At 47.5% G+C, this 20097-nt stretch overlaps 1 protein-coding gene across 4 annotated transcripts in view; it reads left to right on the top strand.

Moving 5' to 3' along the window:
- The window catches only part of Nedd4l (NEDD4 like E3 ubiquitin protein ligase), a 320155-nt gene that overhangs the window by 91884 nt on the left and 208174 nt on the right, over positions 1–20097 (top strand). For all 4 annotated transcript variants that reach the window (XM_041639326.1, XM_041639327.1, XM_041639328.1 and 1 more), the window contains exon 2: positions 12062–12135. In XM_041639326.1, the coding sequence (XP_041495260.1) occupies positions 12062–12135 (74 nt within the window). The remainder of the gene's footprint in view (positions 1–12061; positions 12136–20097) is intronic.

Raw genomic sequence — 20097 nt, 5'->3', positions numbered from 1 at the left:
GCGACCATAGAAAAGCCTTGAGTACTGGCTTTTGCCTTCTGCTTTGACTGAGGTAGTGTCTCCTGTTGCACACTCTGAAAAGTTTCTGCACCCAATAAGCCTCTCCGCCGACTCAGAACACACTCCTGTGGACACCACCAGGCAAGCTGGCCTCCAAGCATCTGGGGATTGTCTTCTCTCTGCCTCACGCCTCACCGTAGTAGCCCTGGGATGGCAGGCATTCACTGCCACACCTGGCTTTTGCTTGAGTGCTTGAGATTCGAACTTGCATGGCAAGAATTTTATGCACTGTGCAATCTGCTAGCCCTAGAGCTTTTCCTCTGGCTAAAACACACACTTGGATGGTAGCAGATGGGTGTATTCCTTGTCCTCGTACTAAGCCTAGTTCCCACTCACACCTCAGCCTTCCACTTGCTTTAACCTCTGCTGCTCAGCTCCCTTTCCCCCAGGGATGGAGCGTATGGGTGGAATGATGTAGGAAAACGGAATGTGCCAAGAACTCAGGTTGTCCCCTTTGAACGCCAGGCTGCTTTACTCAGAGCCAGACAAAGGCATCTGGCGGCGTCCTTGCTGGAAGAAAAGTCAGGTGAGCACTTTGAAGGCATGGGTCCAAGAATCTTCAGTTCTTTGTGCAATTCGCAGCAGGCTCAGTGATGCTAGCACCTGGAGGAACGGGAAGATGAGTCAGAGAGCAGTACTGCAGGGATTTGTCAGGTACGGCCACAGAGCCTTTCTGAAGCAGGTGCTGTGCCTGTGGCTGGTACAGTGACCCTCACAGGACACAGCCCATGCCTGGAAGACCGCTTTTCTTCTCCTGTAGCATGCTGGGTGCTTGGCTTTTCCTTCCTTTTGAGGCTCCCTGGAGGTAGCTTGGAGGCAGCCACACTCTCCCCACAATGCTGTTTAGTCAACTTGAGTTTCGGTTTTCCAGCCTCCTGCCAGCCCTTTTCCTCAGAGAATTTTCCAGAATGTCAACAGTTCTCTTTAAAGGGCCAGTAGCCCCTGTTACAATTTTACCTGTTCTCTTGCTCCGTGTGTCCTCTTTCTGTAAATACTGTAGGTGACTTGGTGACCTCATTGGGTTACGGTGCTGGGCTCCTCAGAAAGCTTCCCGTCTTTTTCTTTTGTAAACTGTGTTTATTGTGTGTGCCTGCATGTGCTATGGTGCACATGAGGAGATCAGAGGACAACTTGGTAGATTTGGTTCTCCCCTTCTACCCTGTGGGCCCCAGGCATTGAACTCAGGTTTTCAGGTTTGGCAGCATGCCCACGGAGCTGTCTTGCTGGCCCACGTCCCCAGGCTTTGTCACACTTGTTAGCATAAATGCGTACAGTGATTTTTGACATGTATCCAGGCAGCAAGATACCGCTGCCGTTGGGCTTTAGAGCTATTAGCTTTGCAGGCCTGCTGGTCTGCGAACATGCAGTTAGAATGAGTCTAGTCTCAGGTTGCTGAATCCCACAGGGCAGTGCTTCTGACATGTGCTGAAGTTCTAATCCTCTCCCCTTTTCTCCTCTTTTTTTCTCCCTCCCTCCCTCCCTCTCTCCCTTCTATAAGAGCTTGTTCAGACCCCTGCAATAATTCTCACATTGAAATTTTGAATGAAACTGAGGATTTTTTTTGAGTGTGTTAACTTTCTGTTGCTGTGATCAAAACCTTGCTTGAGAGCAATTAACCTAAAAAGGAAAAAGATGTATATGATGTGTGTGTGTGTGTGTGTGTGTGTGGAGAGAGAGAGAGAGAGAGAGAGAGAGAGAGAGAGAGAGAGAGGAACACCTTGGTTTGGGAGGTTTCAGTCTCATTGTTCTGGGCATGTAGTGATGTCGTGCATTGAGGCTGGAGTAAGCAGTGGATAAAGTTGATTGGCCTCACCTCCTAAATGTCCCTTCACCTTACAGCACTGCCATAGGCTGAGAAGCCTAGCCCTTACACCTTCATCTTTGAGGAACATTCTATACTTCAAATATAGCACTGACTCAATCTCACGACCTGAGCTAGGAGGCCTCAGACTCTCTCCATACCAGCTTCTCATACCATGGTAGCTGTTTCTGTCCCCTTGTGAGGTGGCAGGGTGAGATGAATGTCTTAGGGCCTCTTCTTCAAAGTCCCATTCTGTGTTGTCCTCTGTATTCTACTGGAGAAGAGTTATCGAGCCCAAGGCCGCCTCTACTGATGCAGGGAATGGAGAGGGGAGCGCCAGGAATCGCGGGTATATCTGAGTGTTTTTTACACAGTTTGTAAAGGAGTGGGCACTTCCACTTGAGGACAGCCTTGCTCTGAAGAGCCATTCCCTTCCTTCCTCACATCCGTCAGCTGTGCGTACTTGGTGCAAGAATGGCTGTTTTCTAGTCAAGAAGTTTTCGTTGCATGGAGCCCTGAGTTCCTGTAGTTTTTCAGATGCCAGTGTCCTGCCATCTTCACTGGTCTATAGTGTCATCGGGCTGAACTTGACTGTGTGTCCTAAGCTGACTAATCATGAGTTGACAGGAGTAGGAGATAGTCCCCTGAGTTGGGACTTGGTGTCATTGGTACTCTTTCAGCTGAGCTGGATCTGTAGTCCAGGCCTTGGGCCACTCCCAATTTCTACTCCCTGCCTTCATATCACTGAACCTTTCCACCTCTAGCCACTCCCATGGAAGAGATAGCTGTGCCGTATTTAAATCCACTGCTGATTTGTAAGAGGACAGAGCAATGGACCTTGTCCGGCCCCGTGGGCCTCCACCATGCCTCGGATGCAGTAATGGAGTGTGACTTAGACACTCAGAGTGGAAAACTGAGGGGAAAAAGTTACAGAGAGCTGGCAGAATGTCCCTGAATCCGACTGTGGAACTGAATAGTGGAAAAGGCTTAGAGGGTAGGAATTAGGGTCGAGGAGACAAAGGGGGAAGAGGGACAGGATACAGAAGAATGGGTCATGACAGGAATATGTGGGAGATGACGTGGGAATGTTTAGAATTCTCACTTAAAATGTAGGTGGGGAAGGGCTGTTGCATATTTGTACACATGCCTTGGCTATCCATTGTTCAGAGTCTTCTGCAGGACACTGATGTGTTTCCATAGTCAGTGATAACGAGCACGGAAGCAGGAAGTTGGTGGAGGGGGAAGCTGTACTTGAGTGCACCTTGGCTGTGAACCTGGAACTGCTCTTTTTTCTCTTTTTTGGATTTTTCGAGACAGGGTTTCTCTGTAGCTTTTTGGTTCCTGTCCTGGAACTAGCTCTTGTAGACCAGGCTGGCCTTGAACTCACAGAGATCCGCCTGCCTCTGCCTCCCCAGTGCTGGGATTAAAGGCGTGCGCCACCACCGCCCGGCTCCTGGAACTGCTCTTAAAAACAAACAAACAACAGCAAAAACCTAACAAAGTCTTCCAGAAATGTCTAACACAAAATCTTGTCTGAGAGTTGGGACAGGGATCCAAGGATGAGCAATAATTTCTGGGGTACTAGGAGCTAAGTGGGCAGTTCCATATGCTAGGCCCCTCTTCCTGCCAAGTCACTAAAGCTGCATGCCATGAATGGGGTCTGTGGTCGAGAATGGTGTTGGTGGTCTCTCTTAGTCCATGGGTGCCCTATTGTGTCACTAGTACTGATTCGAATTACAAATACATCCTAGGGACTGGAAGACATACGTAAATAATTCAGAGGATAATGACCAAGATAGTGAGATCCCTGACTTAGGACTTCCTTGTCCATGTGGACAGCTGGTGTGTATGAAACCTGGGTTACACTGGCTCCCCGCGGAGGAGGAACGTGATTTCCCAGCCCAGCGGTCACATTCTTTGAGGGATGGCAGCTGCAGGGGTAGATAGTGCGAGTAGATAAGGAGCTGCCATCTAAGGGGAAAGGCAGACCCCAGCATTTGGGCATTTGGGGTAGAATCGAAATATGTCTTTTGTTGTTTTGCTTTCCAGGAGGAGCATTTTGATAGCTCCAATATTTCAGAGACGTTGTGGGCTCATGTCATCTGGTACTTCTTACACTTGGTTTAGGAGCATTCAAAACCCTTGCCATCAGGCGAGCTTCTTCGGGGACCTTTGCTTTGTCATGTGTGGCTTGGGCCTGATATCGTGCACCAGGTCAGAAAAGTCGGTGCTCAGGAAAAGGCACATACACAGTATCTGGAATCGCCTCTGTTGTATAACAGCCGAACAGTACATTAATTGCAGGAAGAGATTTGGAAAGTTGTATTTGGCCTGGCTTCTTCTGCCTGCCTCTTCTGCATTGTGCAGTCTGTCTCCGAATAATATTTTTATTGTCGACGTCAAGTCACCTTAGATAAATATTTGGTTCCACTAAAGTCATAAACAAGGACCAAAATATCATGCATAGATTTTATGAAAGTAATAACCTGCTTCATAAAGTCCAGTCGCTCAGCCCCGGGCCCTCTGCATGTGGTAGGTTAGTCACACACCTTTTCCCTGCTTCCTCGCTCAGTGCTGATGGCTGCTTATCTCTAGTTAAGTTTGTCATTTTCAGGAAACACAGATAAGAAATCTTTACTGTTTAAAAAATGATTTTTATTGGACCTTAGAGAGCGAGTGAGCTTTCTCATGACAGCTGCTGTGGACAGTTAGTGCTCAAGGAAGGCCCTCTCCGCTCCCCATCTCCCAGCTGCTGGCTGCTCACCGCATACAATGTCACATCTTCCTAGTAATACACGTCTATATCTTTGTGAGTTTGCAGAACAGAACAGAAACTCATGGGTTTGTTCATCTTAGAAATGGCAGCAAGCTGGATTTGTGTCCTCTACCTATGACTTCTGTTGTTAAATTCCCTTTAACTGTTTGTCTATTCTGAGACTTCTGTAGAAGTTGGGGTTCCCCTTCATTCTTTGTGGTGCTGGCCATGCAAGTGTTCTATGGAGCCACAACCTCGAGGAAGTGTGTATTTCAAAAAAGAAAGGAAGGAAGGAAAGAAAGAAAATACTTTATGTTTCAAAAGGAAAAACTTTAAGTAAACTAGAAGACGTCACCCACTCGTCAGATGTAGTCAGTATTTCTTTGGGTTTTTTTTTTTTTTTTTTTTTTGGTTTTTTGAGACAGGGTTTCTCTGTGGCTTTGGAGTCTGTCCTGGAACTAGCTCTGTAGGCCAGGCTGGTCTCGAACTCACAGAGATCCGCCTGCCTCTGCCTCCCGAGTGCTGGGATTAAAGGCGTGCGCCACCATCGCCCGGCCTGTAGTCAGTATTTCTGCCATCTTTTCTAGATACTTTGTTGCATAGATGCTGCCATTGACTTTTTAAAATATTAAGTGTTGTGTGTGCCCAAGCATGTGCAGGTGTGCCTCTGTCAGGGCTGGTGTGGTGGTGAGGGGGAGGAGCAGAGGACAGCTTGGGAGTTGGTTCTCTGCTGCCATCTTGTGGGATCTGGGATCCCCAGCTGTGAGTGTCAACTTGTTGCTAAGCCATAACTTCAGCCCTGTTGCCTTTAAAAAAATAATGAGATGCTGCATAGAGAGGCAGGCTCCCTGCTACATCAGCCTTTGGTTTTCTGTTGGACGGGACGATGTCCCGGGATGGGCAGCAGGTCACGTTGTGGAGCTTCTCTTTACACGCTTCATGAAGTTTCCCCTCCAGACCACCATGCCTACTCTCCTCCATTTAGCAGAGAGATGGGCATGCAAGCAGACTTGTGTCCTGTGGGGATGACTTATGAATCATTGGCAGAAGCCCCTATCATTCTTGTCCACATTTCATTGGCCAGAACTTAATCATATGATGTCTCCCTAACCATAAGGAAGTCTGGGAAATGTAGTCTAGCTGTGAGTCTTGTGAGAAAGGTGAAACAGCTTATCAGCAACTTGCTTAGCTACTAACTCATTTTTAATTTTGCATTTTCTTTTTGATTGTTGTTTGTTTGTTTGTGGAGCAGGGCTTCTCTTTGTAGCGGGCCTGGCTCCCTATGGTGGGTCACTCTGCAGACCAAGCTGTCATCAATCTTACAGAGATCCGCCTGCCTGTGCCTTTCAGGTGTTGGGATTAAAGGAGTGTGCCACTACCATCCTGCAGTTTTTCTTTTTTTAACTGGACACTTTATTTTGTTACATTTTTAATTTGGTTTGTTGTTGTTGTTTTTGGTGTTTTTTGTTTTTGTTTTGTTTTGAGACAAGGTCTCTATGTAGTTCTGGCTGTCTTGGAACTCACTATGTAGATCCGGCTGGTCTTGAATTTAAAGAGATCCACCTGCCTCCACCTCTCCCATGCTGGAGTTAAGGTGTATACCCCACACCAGGTTGGGAGTCAGATACCTCATTTTGAACTTTGGTTTTGTGACTTTGTGTTGTTGAGACAGTGTTTAACTGTTCTGTCCCTGTTGGCCTGGAGCCCATGATTGACTTTCCGTGGTCTTTGAGTACCAGGATTACAGGAACACACCACCATGTGCCCTGCGGAACATACTTTTGTTTGCTCGGTTTGGTCACTTACATATCTCTACTCTGCTGGAAGCCTCACCACGCTCTTTGCCTCCTGTCCCTGCTGTCTGTTCCCTATAAGCCATGCTTGTCACCCACTTTTTATAGCTCCCATCAATATGATTGGCATTAGTCCACCCTCTTCCAAGGATTCCTGTCTGGTCTCTGACCCCACCACACCCCAGTGCCCTTAACTGGTCTGTCCCTGTGTCCCTGGGTTTGCTGTCAGCCTTGCCTGAAACTTCCTACTCCACCTCAACACTGCTTCCCAGGTCTCCACTCAAACATCTTCTCTGCAGAGTGGCCTTTCTTTACCACTGGCCACGCTTGGTTGGTTGCTTCACTGACTGTCACGGCTCCAGAGCATGTACTGCCAGCCATCAGAAATTGTGTCACACTGTGTATTTCCAGTCTGTCCTTCTGCCTCTCTTTTAGACTCTGGAGTTCTCTGAGGCAGGAACTCCGTCTTACTTACATCTGTGTCCCAAGATACTGTATGGTGGGTATTCAGTAAGTGCTCATTGGGTGGAGGGACATCACAATATACTGTGTGTGTGAGTATACCTGTTTTAAAAACATTTTTTTTTTTTTTGAGAATTACATGCAATAGAGTTTGGTCACATTCTTTCCTTTCCTCCAACTCTTCCCAGATCCTCCACCACCTCCCTACCCCACCAAACTTCAAAACTACACACACACACACACACACACACACACACACACACACGGAATACTATTTATGTTGGGCAATTCCTCCTGGGTGTGGCGCTGCCCTGGAATGTGGTTGATAGACCCAATGAATGACACTCCATTGAAGGAAGTGGATTTTCCTCTTTCCCAGACATTTTCAATTGCAAATAGCTTCTTGGTTAGGGGTGGAACTTGTTCTGCTTTGCCTTCTCTGTGCTGGGATTTCTGTCTGGCTTGATCTTCTGCAGTGCGCCCCCTGTGTGCTGCCACAGTGTCTGTGAGCCCGTAGGTGCACAGTCCTGTTGTATCTGGAAGACACTGTTTCATCACCTCTGGCACTTACAGTCATTCCACCCCTTCTTGCATAGATCCCTGAACCTTAAGGGGAGGGGTCCAAATAAAGGCATCCTATTCTGGGCTGAACGTTCCAAAGTCTGTCACTTTCCGCACATTGTCTAATTGTGGGACTCTGTTTAAATTCTCATCTGTTGCAGGAAGTGTCTCTGATAAAGGTTGAGCAACCTATTGATCCGGCGTTCTGGCTGGAACTCTGGGTCCAAACTCCAACTATGTTCGCTCAGCATCATAGTGGTGGGGGTGTGGCAGGTGAGCAGGCAGAGGAGAGACTATGGAGGTCTTAGGGTCAAGCTTTGCATGGTCCTGGTCTCAGGACCCAGTGCTTAGTGAACTGACTCTGGAAATTCCTCCTTCAAGGTCTGGTTGGAATTCTAGATTCAGCCTCCAAGCAGTCTTTATTACATATTTGTGTGTGTGTGTGTGTGTGTGTGTGTGTGTGTGTGTGCGCGCGCGCGCGCGTGCATGTGCATGTACAAGAACATGTGTGAAGGGCTGAGGTTGATGTAGGGTCTTGTTCAGGAGTTTTGCACCTTACCTTTGAGACAAGGTCTCTTGCTGAACATGGAGCTAAGTCTCTCATTGAAATGGTTTGTCTAGGAACTCTCAAGGGTCCATCTTATCGCTACTTCCTATTCACTGAGATTGTAGGCGTATGGTACTGTACCCAGAGGTGGTGTATTCTATTATTTTTTGGTCTGCCTTCCTTCCTTCCTTCCTTCCTTCCTTTCTAGGGATATAAACTCTCAGGTTGTCTAGTTTGGCTGAGCCACTTCTCCAGTTATTTTATGCCCTTTAGATGAATTAGCTGTCTGTTGTAGAAGCTTTTTAGATTTCATTTCAGATGAAAATGAGTCTTGACTGCCAACCCTCAAGACATTTTTTGTTTGTTTTTATATTTATATGTGACTTAAAAGATATTTCAGTGTGTGTGTGAGGGTGTGGGTGTGTTTGTCTGGGTGTGGGTGTGTGCGCGTGTGCACGCGTGCCATGGTACATACGTAGAGATCAGAAACTAGCCTTCCACTTTGAAATCACTGCATACACATACTAGCTTTTCTGGGAGTTTCTGAGATTCTCTCTTCACCTCTGTCTTGCAATGGGAGCCCTGGAATTACAGATATGCCCCTGTGCCAGGGCTCTAAGGATCTGAGTTCAAGTCCTCACATTTGGTGTGACAAGTGCTTCTGTTCATTGTTCCTTCTCCTTTATCCTCATGTGCGATTTCCTTGTTTTTCTTTTTCTCCTCCTCCTTTTTGTCGTTCTGTTTTGTTTTTTCAAGACATAGTTTCTCTTGTGTAACAGCCCTGACTGTCCTGGCCCTCACTCTGTAGACCTGGCCAGCCCTCAAACTCAGATCAGCCTGCTTCTCCCTCCTGAGTGTTGGGATTTAGGGTGTGTGCCTCCATGCCTGGGGTGATTTACTTTGGATTGGTTTATAAATGAGATTCTGTCTAACAAAGAGCATGAATGAAATTTTAGGGGATTTAGAGATACCCCCTGCCAATCCCTTAGCAAGCTGTGTTTCCTGTTTTACGCAGGCTTTGGGGAGCTGCCTCTTAGAAGCAGGGGAAGCCTGGCTGCAGGGCAGGTTGACCTCAGTATCTTCCTTATATTTTGACTTAGATTTCAGAACAGGTGCTCACATTTACTAAGTGAAAGAACTGATTTCCCTTAGAAAATTCTAGCTTCCTCTTTATTTCAGCTTATTTTTCATCATTTACTCATGTAAATGTTGCCTGATTTTTTTCTTAGTTTGGGAAGCAGGCTGCCTAAGTAGGACCCTTCATTCAATGGGAATGCAGATGCCCGTCTTCCCACCTGGTTACAGTTGGGTCGAGGTCCCTATCAAATAATCTTTGCTGAGCAAGACTCTCCCCATGGTTTCTGAAAATTCTGAGAGGAGCGTGAAGAGTTTCTCACCAGCATGCTTTTCTTCTGTTCTGTGGTGAGTGACCATCAGTCCCTCGAGCTCCATCATAGACATTATCTCTCCATCTTCACAGCCACCATTGCAGGTGTGGACAGCCACAGCTGTGTCTGAGCTGAACCTAAGCAGCACTAGTGGCTTTACAGGCTCCTGCTCCTCTACCTCGGGGTCATTCACACCTTTGCTACCAGGTGTCCCTTGAAGTGGCATCTGTCACCTTTTCTAACAGTTTCCATCCATTGTGGTATCCTCAAATTCCACTCCCCTGTCCCCCACTCCCATCTACAACCCGCAGCATAGCTGCATTTAGGAGACTTGTTGGCTCCAGTATTGAGGTTCCTTGTGCCCTCTTTGATTAGGCATGGATCCATTCATTTGGTAGGTACATGGTTAACTCTCCGTTTTTATGCATTGGGCACCAGCAAGCCACATACCCTTGTCAGACAAAGAATTCTGCAGAAGTACGTTAACCAGATTTTGATCCATGTACAAAAAATGGTTTCACTGTGTCATCCCTCAATATGAGAAGGCTCTGGGAGGCACCATGTGACCAGGGGCAAAGAATAGCTTGGCAAGAAAGAGAAAAGAGCCTGCAGAACACCATGTGCCACAGAAAGAATTCTTGATCTCTGGTCTGTAAATATACAAGAGACAGGACAGGGCGATTCCAGCAACACTCAGAGGCACTTTGGTAGCCGCATGGGAGACTGTTGTACTAAGGTAGCATGGTGTCTTGGTTATCCCTGCCGAATCTGCCCTTACATTCCCTCTCCTGATCACCCCTTTGTGGATGTCCAACACTGCTGTTGTTTTGGATGCTGGGGAGTGAGCCCAGGTCTAGGAAAGCACCGCCGAGCTGATGGCCCCAGCACAGACATGTTGAGAGATCTTGCTTTACGTTTTTGCATCCTTCTCTGGATTTGTGTGGAAGCAGTGTTACATCAGGGAGGAGAGAGGAAGAGTGGGGGAGGGTGGATTCATGGTGGAGGGGTGGAAGACTCCTGAGGTGTAAGACATCTCAAGCACACGGTGTGGTTGGCCCGTATGTATTGTGGGTTGGTGGTTCATTAGCAAAGGCAGGGTACCAGATTTGATCCGCCTTTTGTTTTTCTGTCTTTCTCCTTCATTGTTATGATGTCATATAGGTCTTCCCGGGTCTTAACTTACTTGGCAGATGAATTTTTAGTTGCCTCTCTCCGACTGCTCAGCACTAGTGTTCCAAGGGCTCCATTCCTGGTCATCACCTCCTTTTGTTCTTCCTGGCTAACTCTCCACATGCTACCGTCTGTCACACCGACCTCCAGCCCTCTGCTAACTAGCTCTCAAGTCTCAGCTCAGACCCAGCCTTTCTCCCATTGGCCATCTGATTTGCTGCCTAGGCATGTTGGACACGGCTCTTCATCTCAGTTTATGTTACTAGTGACCCAAACTCAGACTTTTGTGTCCTTGGCTCAGTCTTCCTTCTATGCCACACCTCTATCCTCAGGTGTTCCTCAACCTTTGACCTCTCACCTGCTGCCAGTGTGCTGGTGTCGGTTACTTTTAGTAAGTAGACCTAGGAACGATTTCTGTTTTTTAACTGAAGACCAAGTGCAGTGCCCACTGTGTAAAAGATACTAAAATACTAGACTGAGTGAAAGGAGTTGATGACTGGATGGATGATGAAAAGTTGACTAGCCAGTCTGAGGTTACCTTTCAGAATGAGGCTGTTACTTTGTATCAGAAATAGGGAATTATTTTTGCTCAGTAAAACTGCAGCTTGAAAAACACTTGGTTGTTTTGTTTTAGAAATATTTCACCACATAAAACTTCCTTCTTTTCTATCTCTGGTCACATTTATAAATACATACACTTGAAGGATAGAATTACAGTGATTTTGGTACCTGGTTATTAGAAGATAACACCTCAGTGGCTCCCGTGGTTGTGTTCTGGGTACAGCTGGGCAATATTTCCACAAATATCAGAAGTAATTGATATTAATGACCTGCCTACTTAGACTTGAACTTGTGCTTTGGTAATCTGCATGCTGCAGCTTCCAGAATCTTAACATCTTTTTCCTTTGTGTGTCCATTGTCATTCCTCTGTGTTCTGTTTGTTTTGTTTTGTTTTGTCATTCCTTGGTGTTCTGTTTGTTTTGTTTTGTTTTTTTCTTTAAAGACAGAGTCTTTCACTGGTGTGGAATCCAACAAGTCAGCTAGACTTGCTGTTCGGTGAGCCCCAGGGATCCACCTATCCTGCCTTCCCAGCACTGGGATTACAAACTCATGCCATGCCTGGTTCTTCTCTGTGGGTTCTGGGGATTGATTTAGGTCCCCATGCTTGTGTAGCAGACTCTTTGCTGACTGAGCTATCTTGCCAGCCTCCCGTCCAGATTTATATATACACAATCAGGGTCTTGATACATAGCCCTCACTAGCCTGTACCTCACTGTGTAAGTGGTCTGAAACTTGTACTGAGTTTCAGGATTATGTCACCGTGCCTGGTTGGAGTCTGAGCATTGTAGACCAGCTGTGCCACCTTCTGAACTTAACTGTGAGCAGGAATTGCCAGAGCTTGAACTGAAGTATATTTCAATGTCAGACTGAGTAGAAATTGCCCACTTGAAGCTTCCAGTTGAGACAGTTTTCTATTAAGGGTCAGTTTTAACCTTGTTATTTTCCCCTTTCTCTTTCTAACAGGGGGAATCCCGTATTCTCAGAGTAAAAGTTGTTTCTGGAATTGACCTCGCCAAAAAGGACATATTTGGAGCCAGGTATGTTTGATTTTTTTGTGTGTTTGGGGGAACGGGACAGGATGGTCTTCTGGAGAAGTTGGTAAACTTTTAGTGGGTGGTGTTGGGGATTGAACCTAGGGCTTTGTGCATGTCAAGTTCTCAACATCTAAATACATTCCCAGTCCCCCTTTACTTCTTCTGTTGAGACAGCAGCTCACTAAGTTGCCTAGGCTGGCTTTGAACTTGTGGTCCTCTTGTCTCTGCCTCTTGGATCCTGGAGTTAATAGGCCTGAGCCAGAAGGCCTGGCTGGTAAAAGCTTTTCAAAGTTAGATGCACATCTTTCCCACCTTCAAGGCTTTTGCAGTGCCACCTGGGAGGTTGGTTTAGTGCCTAATGGTGATGCAGGTAGTCAAGGGTAGTATTTGCGTGGGTATCTAATTGTGATCTCTAACTGTATCTCCTTGGTAGCTAGCCGATTCCCCCATGTACGCTGCTGACTGCTTGAGGATAGGTTCTAGTGGAATTTTCTTCCTCCCCTCAGTTTGGGAATATGACTCTGCTTATTTTTAACACATCCGCTGGTTGTGGCTCCATGGATTCTGGCAACTCTGAATCAGAAATATTTGGGGAAAAAATGATGTTGGTATCGATCATGTAGAGTGTTTTATCCTCATCTGATACTATTTCTTAAGCAGTACAGTACAACAGTGATTATATAATGTTTAGGCTAAATATTAGGAGAGATATAAATGTGATTTAAACTATATGGGAAAATATGCATTGGTTATTTGCAAACACCACAGCATAAAATTTTATATAAGTAACATGAGTATCTATCTGAGATTTGGGATCCTTGGGAGGAACTGGAACAATTCTCTACAGATGCGGAGGGAAGGCCTTTCTTGGTTTTGTTTTTGTGCTTTTAGTTCCTAACTAGGATAATCTAAAACCATATTCTGTTTTTTAAACTGAATTTCCTTACACATGTAGTTGACGTACAGGGATGGGGTGACGTGGGTGATGCTGGCGATTGCTGTTTTCTTACTGATGCCCTGGCTGAGTGGCAGTGTGAGCCTTCTGTGTGCATTAGCGCTTGCGTTTCCCATACTGCTCGTGATACTCCCTGGCGTTTTTGGCCACTTATGCTCTCCCTAGGGTGTGGCAGTGTGTTATGAGCAGGGGACAGAATGATGGTGAAACAGCTTGAACAGATTTGAGCCAGACTTTGGAGCACAGTGCTCCTGAGCTTTGACCCAGTTGAGACCTAGCAGTGTTCAAGCCTAGCTTTCTCATTTATTGTTGAGGTGGTTTGACAGTGTGCACAGAAAGCCCAGCTGCTCCCTAACACCACCACCAGACTGGCAGTTTTAGAAGAATAAGTAGACAACATTCTATCCCTTCTCCAAGGCTCTTTTTATTTTGTGTTGGAATGCTCTCGAGGGCAGGTGGCTGCCAAGGAGTCATGTCATCAGGTTCCTGCTGGCCCCCTGTGTTTTAGCCCTATGGCCATCTTTTGTCTGTACCTCTGCCTGGCAGGAGACCCTGCATGCTGAGGCCTCTTCCCATGTCGCTCTCTGACTTCCCCCACCCACCCAGAGAAAGCATCTTCTGCCTGTCAGTGATGTCGCCCCCCTGTTGTCTAACTGACTAGATGTCACACACCACTGAATGCTGCCTATTAAAAATAATAAGTTTATAGACTGAAACCTAGAACTGAAGCAAATGTTGGAGGGTTGTTTACAGACCTTTCCTTCTTTCCCTCTAGCTCTCTGGATGTGTCCCAGAGAGGCTTGAGTGTCTGAAAACCTGTCCCCTCCCGGCACTGACAGTAGCCTGTGCTGTGGGGGATGAGTGAGAGGTGCACACTCCACCCAGATGGTTTTTTCCTTTGACTGTGAACTCAAACTGCAGGGTTGGCCGCCTGCCTATGCACCAGCAGAGAGGAACCTGCCTGGAGGTGGGGACAGGAAAAGCCCGTGTTTCCCTTCTTCCTTTCCAGGGCAACCCTGTCACTGGTTCCAGGAATCCCCACTCCTGCTAATCTGAAATGACACCCTTTCCATGAATCCTGGAATTCTAAAGTTCCATCCCTATCAAAACACCACCTTATATCCTGCCCCCTCCCATTCAGCTCAGATGACCTTTAGAAAACTATTTTTAATTGTGCGTAGGTGTCCGCGTGCCATGCTGTGCATGCAGAAGCAGGAGGACACCTTGGTAGAGCTGGCTCTCTCCTTTCACCTTTAAGTGAGTTTGGGGGCCTGTGCTCAGGTGCCAAACTTACAAGTGTCCTGTAGCCAGGCCCTTCTGCTACCCTTTTTCCTTTCTTAACCCCTTAACTGCCACAGACAACACAGTGGCTTTTCAGCGTCTGTTCCCGATTATCTGGAGGCTTCTAATAGTTCCTTCACTTATTAGTATTATTATTTCACATATTAGTATTATTATTTTACTTATTATTGAGTTAAGTTATTCAGCAGAGGCATTTTAACACAGGGCGCTGCCCCTCCTTCCCTTCCTTCCAGGAGATCTCTGCTCTTAGAAGTGGGATTTAGAAAGTCCTCTTGCCAATGGGGTTTTCTTTTCCCATTTTTTCTTTTTTGGTCTTGTTTTAACCTAAGTCCTTTGTATTAAAAAAAAAAAATTAGCCATGGACTGGAGAGAAGATGCCGAGGGCCAGGTTGAATTTCCAGAACCTACACAGTGGCTCACAACTGTCCACAACCCCATTTCCAGGGTCTCCAGCACCCTCTTCTGAATTCTTCAGGCACCAGGCCTATGTGTGGTATACACACACACATATATATACACACACACATGCACACACACACGCGCGCACAATACATACATGCATATCTGTACACATATGTTCATACACATATACATGCGTGCACACATACACATACATATGTATACACATGCACATATGCACCCACACACAGGCAAAACACTCAATTACATAAAACTAATTAAGTAGGTTTTAAAAGACATTTTTTTAAAAAAACTGAATTTGCAGTCCTGTTTCTTAGTTTGTCAGTAAGATCTGGTTAAAATTGGATTCAGAATTTTAGAGGAACTCAGGAAATTTCAGTCCTAAATTCTTCCAATCAGTATGAAAACAGGGACTTTTCTTAGAGAGTAGATAAAAAGGAAGATGCAAGTTAGAAAGACAAAGAGTATAGCCTGATGGATCAGTGCCAGGAAGGGACCCAGAAATGGAGGGCCCCTCCATTCTAGACCAGTAAATGAGAATGCCCCACCACCTTTCTCCCCTCCCCTCTCCTCTTCTCTGAACATGAAGGACGCGGTGGTTGGTCCAGACTGGGGCAGGTTGGCATCTTGCTCTGGGCTCCTACTCTTACCATCAGAGCGACAGGACCCTGGACTGGAGACTCCAATCTGTACTGGCACCAGCAGCAGCCTGAGGAATTCTTTTCAGAACCTGTGTGCCCGTGGAGGTCAGAGGATAGCTGTTCTCTTATTTAGTACAGGTCTTAGGTATTGAGTTACCATTAGCCTTGATGGTAGGCCCCCTCTGAGCTGTCTCCTGACCCTGGAGTCGGAATCTGTTAGGAAGACATTTTAACAAAGAGTTAAACCTGAGGATTAGCAGAAAGAGGCAGGCAGGGGAAGTGACTAGGCTCAAAGGGTTTCCAAGACTCTTTCCCCCACTTCTGTATTTTGGGGTCATAAAGTGGCTCCTGGGATGCCTTGGGTAGAATAACAGTCTGATGAAACTTTGGGTACAAGGGTAGCACAACGAGGTAAAGATATGTCCTTTGCCATGGGGTTTCCTGTGAGAGTATCCGAAAATTGCAGGTTTTCAGCTGGGCAGGGATTAAAGCATCGTTGGTCACCTGTGCTTAGGCTATAGCCATGGACCATGGCTATGATAGCATTCTTCCCCTGAAGTATCTCTGTACAGCAGCATTGTCATGTCTTGTGTAGATGACCTCCAAAGCAAATATTGTTAATGTACTGAAATTCTTGACTCTTCAACCAGACTCTGGGGTGAAGGGGCCTTTTCCTTTCCGGGGTTCCCCTATTTCCTCCCCCCTTTTAATTTACTTCTTTGCTGTTTTCTGTTTGCTCTGTGGTTTAATACTTTGTCTCATGACTTTGTATTTCCCCGATGGCCTTCATTCTCTTTCCTCCTGACCTTAACACATCTTTCAAAACCATGGCATGTCCATGAAGCAGATAGCTGTACCCCGCAGTGGAAGGCTGGAGTCCAGGGAGAGCCCTCAGTGGTCAGTCAGAGGAAACTCTGAGGTGTCGTTAGACCTTGGTCATAAGCACAAGTGCAGGTTTTGCAATGTGTTCCCTTCCGTTCACTGTGTCCTTCAGAGCCCTGGGCCAGCAAGCGTCCTCCCCTCACCCCCAGCCTGTCTCCTCAGTGTTCTCTAACCCAGGTCTCACCAGATCCCAGTCTCTCAGGCAGAAGTTAGGGTAGGAGTTGGAACTCTCACTGTGGAAAGAGAACAGTGGAAGTTCCTTGACCCAAGACATGACAGGGAGTGATGGTGTGGAAGACCGGGGAGACTGCATGGTAACTTTGGGGTCCTTGTGGAGACAGTACTTCCCCCGTCTTTGTCTTTCTGACCTGGTGGTGTCAGCTGCCAAAGGCTCTAAGACCTGGTGTTGGTAGAGCTGCCCTGTGGCAGCCTAGTGTTCCCTCAGCGGGAATTCACCAGTGCTTTCTTGAGAGGCCTGTGCCGAGATGCCCTTCTCCCTTTTGGTTCCCTGGGCCACAGTCCAGCCCTCAGGATGCAAGATTGTTTTTCATCTCCACTGTGGCCAAGTCCAGGGCTATTAAAGGGATCCTTTGTTCAGAGCAGATCGGCCGTCTGAGCACTGGGGCTGGCTGCCCATGTGGAGAATGGATGTGCCAGAGGTGGGGGTTTCCCTGCCAGCCTCACCTGGAGGTCAGAAAGGAACAGCCACATAGTTCTCCACCTGAAATTGGAACAGTGCTGTCTGAAATCAGCGCTGTATAGAATGGGATGTCAAGGCATAAGGGGCCAGTGGAGTCTTTTGTCACCTGGGTCACAGGCATCCAGTCTTGATTTTCTCAACAATGACAGAAATGTTAGGTGATTCTTTTTTCTCCCCTCCAAGTTCATTGTTTGTTTGAGACAGTCTTGCTCTGTCCAATTGACAAGGCTAGCCGTAAGCTCTTGTTGGTCATGCCTCTGCCTCCTGTGGGCTGGGCTCCCATGCCTGGCTCCGGAACAGTGCGGGGCGAAAGATAATCTAACCCTTAGGAAAATGAGAGGCCAAGGGAACACTGAAGCGCTGTCAACTGCAGGGTCACGGTGAAGCCTGGCTGCTTCTGAGGCTCTTTGTTCCAGCAGCCTCCCCAGGCTCGCAACTCTGCCTTGACCTCACGCAACTTTGGCTGGTACATTTGTATGTGTGTGTGTATTCATGCCCTGTGTGTATGTGTGTGTGTGTACCCAAGTGTGTATGCCTTCGTGTGTGTGTGTGTATGTATGCCTGTGTGTGTACCCGAGTGTGTACGCCTGTGTGTGTATGTATGCCCGTGTGTGTACCTGAGTGTGTACGCCTGTGTGTGTATGTATGTCCGTGTGTGTACGTGTGTGTACCCGAGCGTGTATGCCCTTGTGTGTGTATACCCAAGTGTGTACGCCCGTGTGCCTTTGTTTCCTTGTGTTCAGTTCACGTTGGCTTTTTTTTTTTTTTTTTTTTTTTTGAAACAGGGCCTCTCTCTGGCCTGGACCTCACTGATTAGGCTAGTCTAGTAGGCCAGGAAGCCCTAGGGATCCAGCTGTGTCCACCTCCCCAGCACTGGGATCACAAGTATGTACCCTCACGCTTGGCATTTTGGACATGTGTTCTGGGAATTGACCTCAAGTCCTCGTGCGTGTGTGGCAATCACTTTACTGACTAAGTTTTCCCCACAGTCCCTTGGCTGTCAGCTTTGTTAGCTTCACCTCTCATGGCCAGGACTGAACTTTATTTTTCCCCTTGCAGAGCTTGCTGCAGCCTCTAGTGTCCCTGAGAAATAACTTAATTAAAGTCTGTGCGAACGGGGCCCACTCCTTCTCTGCTTCCCGAACCCTTCTACTGTGACTGGAAACTCATATTCTAAATGCGCCCTGAAGTTGTTGCTTCTTGTATTGGCCTCTGCTTTTCACCTTGCCTGGATTCTGTTTCCATCCCGTGTGGCAGTTGCTCCCTTGTTTCTTTCTCCTTGGCCTGTTCCGGTGGCAGCAAGCCTGTAGAGGTCCCTTCCCTGCGGTGACCCATAGCTCAAGGAGGCAGAGCCGCTGTTGTCCCTAGTCTACAGTGAGTCCCTGCGGCTCTTCCTCCGGCTCTCACCTTGTGTTTAGACACCGCAGCCTTGCTCCGTCACTGTCGCAGGCACGGGCTGGGATGTTACCGGAGTCAGTATACTGACTTGAACTCCTTAAGGGCAGTGTGATTGGAGTGTCCAGTGGCCCAGGGCTGCCAGCCAGGCATGGGTGTTTTCTTCCTCCTAGAGGTGCCGTGGGCTCCTTATCCTTCTCCCTTGGGCATTCAGGGGAAGTTCCTGTTCTGATTTTCACAGGGGCTCTGGGGACGTAGCAGAGGACGCTCACTAGAAGTCACAAGCCAAGTTAGTGTGGAGAGAGGAGGCTAAGGGAAGCAGGCTCAGGGCTGGCAGGCGAGGAATGCTGGGCTAGTAGAAAAGCGGGCATTTGATGCTGATATTTGTACACATACCTCACGGACGGATGCAGTCATGTGACAGTAGATCCCAGAAGTTTCTCTTTGGATAAACAAGGCCACATTGGGCCTAGGCATGAGGGTCAAGGCCCTTACACCAACCCCTTAGCATTAGGAGTCAGGAAAGAGCCAAGGACGTGAGAGATGGCTGAGGGGAGCCCATAGGTGCTAGGGGTCGCCTCGGCCATTATCCTGCTCACATGGAGCCAGTGAGCTAGGTGTTGCTAGAGAATCGAGAGCACCTCTGAAGCAGCAGCCGGAACTCAGTCAGCAGGTGCAGGTGGGATCAGCAGGCTTCTCCCTTTACCCAGGGAGTCCTCGTGGATACTCTCCAATGGGGCAGGCACAGGTCCTGCCGTCGGAACCACAGTGAAGTGTGCAGTCAGGGTAGGTGAGGCAGGAGGGCAGTGAGTCACGGTATCTCATGCTTATTGTACACGCGGCCCGTGAGGACACCGGCCCACACAGATGACACAACAGCCTGTGGATGTCCTCATGCCAACAGAGGCCTTTTGTGATGGCAGGGACTATGGAAGGTACCGCATCTTTGGTACCACCTTGAGCTGAAAATGAAGCTTCAACTTCTAGCCTAAGTCAGTAAGTACCTGGGCCTCAGTTTGAGTCTTGGCGTACAGTTATCAGAGTCCAAGACTTTGGCATTGTGGATATAAATACCTTACACAGCATGAAGTGGCCATGTAGACAGGTTGATCCCTTGCAGCTGACGCCTTTGGGGCACTTAGACGTACAAGGATCTTGGTTAGGTGTTAGCATTTGTGACCTGGGTCACCTTGGCCTATGTGTTCTTCAGATCCTTGTTCAGGCTTCTTGACAAAGGGTACAGTCTGAAGAATTGGTGGTGGGGGGGGGAATCTCTCCTGTTAAGACATTAATGTCTGTGCTGGAGGTTTACTTCTGTGTGGTGTGGCTGTTTGCACTGGCCGTGCACACACTAACGAACACTGCATAAGTGCCTGGGCTGAAGGTTTGAACTGTTTACACACAGTGTGCATTGTTGGTTTTCTCTGTTGTTGGAACTTAGGCAAGCAAGAGCCAGTCAGTCACGGGTGGAATGCTGCTCTTGAGGGGTGAACGTTCAGGCATGGGCTGGGTCCTCAGAGCAGGTAACCAGTGGAGATCTTGCACACTGTGGAGTATGATCAAACTACTTACTGTCCGTAGAAATCCGTGGTAGCTGACAGGCACTCTTTGAATTGGGACTGTTAGATTTAGTATAGATGTGCTTTACTAGGATGATCTGGAAGTTTCCT

The sequence above is a fragment of the Microtus oregoni genome, unplaced genomic scaffold (assembly GCF_018167655.1).
Source record: "Microtus oregoni isolate MIOR12 unplaced genomic scaffold, Mior012 000057F_ref0000458, whole genome shotgun sequence".
In the NCBI taxonomy this organism is placed as follows: Eukaryota; Metazoa; Chordata; class Mammalia; order Rodentia; family Cricetidae; genus Microtus; species Microtus oregoni.
The sequence above is the reverse complement of the archived record's forward strand: the minus strand, read 5'-3'. Positions and strand labels throughout refer to the sequence as shown.